General features: G+C 37.2%; 1 protein-coding gene across 2 annotated transcripts in view; it reads right to left on the bottom strand.

Moving 5' to 3' along the window:
• Positions 1 to 458: 458 nt before the first annotated feature.
• PARN (poly(A)-specific ribonuclease) overlaps positions 459 to 6322 on the bottom strand; it is a 143072-nt gene continuing 137208 nt past the window's right edge. The window contains exon 24 of one of the 2 annotated variants that reach the window (XM_006015524.3): positions 459 to 1422. In XM_006015524.3, coding sequence (XP_006015586.1) covers positions 1370 to 1422 — 53 coding nt within the window. In that variant the 3' untranslated portion in view covers positions 459 to 1369. The remainder of the gene's footprint in view (positions 1423 to 6322) is intronic. The other variant, XM_006015525.3, reaches the window with a different exon arrangement.

Below are 6322 nucleotides of genomic sequence, written 5' to 3'. Positions count from 1 at the left end.
ACACAGACAGATTCTTTTTCTTATGCTATAGATGGTTGAGAGAAGAACATAAGAAACAGGTTATGCTAAGTTTGAAGCAGACTTGCACTTGAATTACTAAAGGTATTCCAAAGTGGCTGGCTGAACATGAAGCCTTAAATGTAAAGATATATCACCAAAAGAAAAGACAAGGTGAAAAAGTCCTATTTAAAAATTTCAGAAAATAAAAAGGGCAGGGCAGGAGTTGTTTTTGCTTTGTACCTCACCTTTCCTAAAGGATTCCTTGTTTTAAGCATGAATTGTAAGGGTTCCTGCTTCGTATTAATTATAACTCTCATGAAATGTATTAATATTTTTATTCTCTACCCTGATCTGGGAAGCATTATAAAAAAAGCAAGAATCTGCATCTTATTACCCACCCTCTCTTGTTAAGATCACCAAAACAAAAGCATAAAATGAAAAGCTGTTAAAGGGTGCTAAAACAAAAAACACATTCACTCCTAAGAAAATTTCTTTAATTTTCATTTTATGGAAATACATTTTTTTTTTTTTTATTTCCATGATACAAAAATGTTAACTATCAAACAGTTTCTGAAATCTATGAATGAAGATTGTTTTTAAACAAATGAAGGGCTGGTGCAGTTTGCAGGTTTGTCACAGGTTGCAAAAACATTTTTACACAAACAGAAACCACTGAAAATCAGATCAAGACTTAAAGACTGAAAACAGTAATGGAGGTGTGAAACCAAAAGAAAACCCACCTCCCACCATTCCTGGAAAGGTCATGTTTTAGGAAAGTATAAGTTCTAGTTTCCAAAGGACAAAAAGAAGTGTATACATAGGGTTAAATTTATAGATGGATACTGTTTGAAGTCTTATTGGAAGGAAACAAAAGTATATTATAAGCTTTCCAGAGAAATTAGCTGGTAGAGAGCAGTAAGTGATACTGACAATACTATCTCTCGCAAGACTTATGGACAGTATATTTATATTGCCTGAAAATCTGAGGATGAGAAGACTTATGTGAAAACTTGCCTTAAGCATGGGAACCGCCTAACATGAAATTCATAGCAGTGCTGATTCTTTTTGTACATTTTATAGCCAACATGCCATAGTAGGTGACCAAAATACATTTAGTCTTGCTTCTTAAATCTAACATTGTTTACGACAGCAAAGATTTCACATGATCAACAAAGAGAATTGTAAACTAGTTAATATATACACACGAGTAAAACTATGACAATGATTGTTCAGTAAACAGTTTAAAAAATTAAACTGATTTTCAGGACACACACTGCTTTTTGACACCACTTTATTTAAATAAAGTATGGCTTCCAGTGGTGCATTCTTGTAATTGCTTTGAATCAGCTAACTTTAAGACAGTTGTTTGCTACCACGAATCAGGGACTTCAAAGAGTTCAGTGGAACTGCTTGTGATGCTTCCTAGAAGGAAAGAAAAAAAAGTGATAACATTAAAACTACTAATCTCAAGATATTTAAGAAAAGCAAGTTAAAAACAGAAATTGGAGATCCTTATTTTTTTAATGCTGTAAACCAGTATGAATCTCTTTTGTCACGGAAAGATTTGTGCGTCTGAAATCAGCTAGCCAGAAAAGATTACAATGGAAACTGTTAAGAGATTGCCTACGTGCAGGAGTATTTGTGAAAACAAAGGTCCCTGGCAGATGTTACACTTAAGATGTGACTAGTCTGTTAATCATGTCTTAAATGGTAACCTGGCCACGTGTTCAGTGAAGTAATATCACTACAAAGTGGGAAACCAGCCCTGATGCAATTCCAATCCAGCTATCAATTGATCATTGGCCGGCAGAGCCTGCACTAAACCCGTTGGAACCTCAATGCAGTCCCAGACAAATCAGCCTATTGTTGGGTTCCCTGTTTTCAGTTTGCTGATGCACAAAGAGCCTGGGATCATGAGGCAAATAGCGTGCAATTGGGATCTGATTCCACATCCCAAAAGCCTCACATCCTGCCATGCACACATGGCATATGGGAGGTCCCATGGTTGGGATCGGGGATCAGATCCTATAGTGCCTTTATGTAAAAATGTCTGTCAGTGACCAAAAAGAGAAGAAAGCTTGTTTTAAACACTTCCCACTGGGTTCAAGACTATGTAAAATAACAAAGCAAAGGCATGGGTAATATATTAAGCAATGTAAGTACTACAGAGACTTTGGAATTTTATATTGGGTTCTGCCATTAATTTCTAGTTTTATAATGACTAATTTCCAACTTCTCATTGCACTATTCAGTTTATTATAAAAACATTTTAAGATAACGACTTAAATAACAAAGTTGCTATTTACAGCAGTTGAGAAGAGGAAATATTGAAAAATAAATATTCGCATTTAAAATCACTTTTAAATATGCTATATGCATTTCCAAACAAGTTACTGCCAAATGTACTGTACAGATTTTATAATCATACACAACAAAAGCAGTCTCTTGAATACTTCAGTTGCCAGATCAAACCAATACACCCTTCCATGTTTGCACAACTCATTTTATTTTTGTTCTGTGTTTGGAAAGAAGCTAAGTACAAAAGAAGAGGTCTGACACAGAGAAAAATCAGACTGTTCAGAATTTAGCTTGTGTAACCCTTATCTATTCATCACAGCCTCAAGTCACAATTTGTATCTAAATTAACTTGGGTACCTCAACTTATGTGTGAACCATCATCCACCCTCAATTCATAAAATAAGAAACGGCAAAATACTGTTGAGTCTTAAAGCTACAAATGAAAATTTTTCATTAAATTAGAAAGTGTTATATGTTATGAGTTTTAGTATATTTTAGTGGCTTTTATCAGAGCAGCATGCATCTCATTCTGAGTCTTTAGTAAAGCTTTAAATACTTGGTCAAAACCACCAGTAGAAGAGCACTCAGAGGCAGACAGGCATTTGTCTTTTACTGTGGCTTATATATGATTGACAATAACTTCAGAACTTATTTTAAAACTTAATGAAAACTGTAACTGTTTTAATTCAAAATTCACATACTGTGGATACAAAATGTAAAAGTTCATCAGTTCTTCAGCTGAGACAGCTGCTAGCATAATTTAGGTACAACAATGGGCTTCTTAAAGTGCAAATAGTACGTGCATAGATGCCCAAAGTAAACAAACATGCCGCTTGAAGACCATTTGACAACAATGACCAGCTTGAAAGGATAAGCAGTAAAAGATAGAAAGAGACTAGACTTCACAATTTGAGTCTACTGGTTTATTATTTTTTCTTTTTTTATAGTTAACATTCTATATAGCACCAGCACCTTGGGACTGAGGAAAGATTACCATCAATACTACCACTGTAGTGGTACTGAAAAACTGATTATGCAAGTTAAGATTCCAGTCTGGAGACTTAAGGATCTGAAAGGGTTAATTTTTTCAATTAAGTAGCATTTGAGATTTACACAAATTCTAGAGAGCTCATAATGTTGGGGACACAGTATCACTTTTAGGCAAGTCATTAGAGCTACAGCTGAAGTGAACTGAAGTGACACGACATAGAATGTGTGGATATAAAAATGAAAAAGATAATCTTTACTCTAGGCAGTTTTCCAAATAAGCAGGAACTCAATGAGTAACTACATCATAAAAAAAACAAAACTTGATTCTTGTCTGCACAGGGAAGATTATGAAGTTAAAATTAATCAACTAAAAGGTGTAAATATACATGCTTTAATTTAATACTCTGAGATTAGCTAGTGATCCAAGATCACTATTTCTGAGTTAGATCATCTGCACAAAGGTTTTTAACATACTTTCACTTATGCATGTTGACATAATGCTGAGGGTTTTTTTGGTTGATATGTTTTGGGCTTTCCTGAGTAGACAAGATGTAGACTGGATAGCTGAGTAGTATAGCCTTAAGACTCTTGAACACTAGAAGTCCCTGCTCAGCCCTGCAGGGAGTAGCATTCCTCCCCCTCCCCAGTAATCAGCACCTTCTTGAAGGAAGAGAGGAAGAGCACAGGACTATGGGATACTGGCTGTCTCCCTTCCAGCAAGACAACTGTATAGGCATTCAAGTTAGATCAGGAGGAAGAAAATCTTCCTCATAAGTGACCAATTTAACTTCTTGCAGAAAAGCCAGTTTTCTTCCACAAGAAATCTCTTGAATTTCTGTAAAGCTCCCTTTTTGTGCCAGGAGAAAGGTTTTTTTTCTCTTGACAAAAATGCAATGTCTGTACATAGGCATAGTACATTCACTTAAGACAACACTAAGAAACCACCTTCATAAAAATAAATGTAAAATCAATTAGGTCAGTTTAATGAAGTGAGATAATGAGAACTGGAATACATAAATGCACTGCAGGGAGAAGTCGCCACCCCCAAAACTAAGTATAAATGTGATCATGTCACTCCGAGTGTTAAAAGACAGGTAGAACAAGCAAGTATACTCCAGGATCCTAGCTTTCTATATGAAGAGTGAAAAGAGCTTTTTAAATTACTTTTTGCCTAGAGCAGGTATAAAGCCTCCAGGATAAGCTAATGAAGAGGTGCACAATCATATGTGGCAGGATCTTGAATGATCTCAAAACTTCATATGTATAAAAATGGAAGCTTGAATTTGACCAACTGAATACAAATTAATTATAAGAAGAATAATTTTTCATCCTTCAAGGAGACATGATTTGTCAAATTTCATTACTCACTTAAATTAAAAGAAACAGAAGCATTTTGTCATTCGGTTAATCAAAGGAGGTTAAGCCTGTATAAATTCTAAACACCACATGACCTCAGAGTCCATACCATTTCCAGTCTCCCATTTTACAAAACTCATTTAGCTGTAAAAGCTCAACGTGTATTTTAAAGAAGCTATGAGCCACCATTATGACATCTTGCCATATTAAAGGTATTTCACAAACCCTTAAAAATGATTTACTGCAAAAATGTGTTTGCATCAAGATGCTTTGAATTCTGTCAATTAAATTTAGATTTCACTATGTTTTCAACACTCATGAAGAGTTTCCAGTTTGTGCCACTAGCTTTAAACAGTACAAGTTAATACCATATGAAACAGAACAATTTTGAACCACAGCTCAAGTCAGATGAGTGGCCAAAAACAAAGTAAGAGTGACACAGTTTGGTTTCAAATCAAGTTATGCCAGTAGGATTCATATAGGAAATATTTTTTACTTCCTAAATTTCATTAAGTTAATATAATTTACTATAAATAGCTGCTGTTATCCTCCACAAACAGGAAAAATTAGTATATATTACCAAGGCTGTGCAAAAAGGCACCAAATACTTCTTAGTATCTTGCCTTATCAAAATTTTACTGCTGTAAATTCCAGATTTGTGCATCACAAAATAGACAGAAGCAATCAAATAAAACAAAAATTTCAATCTTCCTTCCTCCTTTTCAGGGCAAGAGCTACATGCACCTATTATTATAATGTACTATTATTATCACACCTATATTTACAAGTCAAGTAGACATCCTTTTTGCCCTCAAACTAAGTGCTCTTCATCAACTGGAGTTAGGTACACAGTGAAGGAAGAGTTCATTAAGTATTAACTAGGGGTGCACCAATAAAGAATTTGGGGACTGATACCGATAGCCAATATTTAAGGAGGCATATTGCCTGATACCAATCCAGTATGCGATACAGCTGCCATCAGGTGGTAAGTCCGGTGTGGTGGAAGGGGTGTGGGGGGCAGATCAACGCTGCCCACAGTGAGGGAGGGGGCAAGGGCAGGCGCTGCCCAGCCAGGACGGACGGGCGGGTGGGGGGCAGCTCCCGCTTGGACCCCAGGAGGGCAGGGGCAGGGGGGAGTGTTCCCCGACATCTGTGCAGCGTGGGGCGGGCTGAAGCTGCGGGGTGGAGCCGGAGCCGGCGCTGCGTGGCGCTTTTCTTGCTGGGGGCTGGGCTCGGAATGGGCTCCAGCAGTGCAGGGACAAGGCTGCAGCCACCCCAAATTTTCTCGCAGCTCCACTCCCAGCCCCGCAACACCAAGCACAGCCCCAGCTGAATGCCCCACCTCCACCAGTCTTTAAAAAGTATTTATTAATTAAAAGGTTTTTATAAACCTCTTTTAAAAAGTTTATATTTAATGTTTTTCTTGAATCCAAAATGCTTTCTAGGAGTGAATTTAGAAAATCTGTATAGTGTCATGACCCAAAAGGCATGATTGTGTGTGTGCGCTTCGGCATCAGAATTAACCACGTTAAGTTGCAGAGCATTGCACAGGAGTTTCCTGTAGCAAGAGGAAACCCCGGTGCAGGGACCAGTTTCCCGCCTTTTCTGCAGCTTCTTTTGCAGAGTGAATTGCTCGAGTTGCAAGAGGAATGCACGGTGCAAAAGAGTTCCCGCCACC

This window comes from Alligator sinensis, unplaced genomic scaffold (assembly GCF_000455745.1).
Source record: "Alligator sinensis unplaced genomic scaffold, ASM45574v1 scaffold73_1, whole genome shotgun sequence".
Taxonomy (NCBI): domain Eukaryota; kingdom Metazoa; phylum Chordata; order Crocodylia; family Alligatoridae; genus Alligator; species Alligator sinensis.
This window is presented reverse-complemented; position numbering and strand designations above follow the sequence as displayed.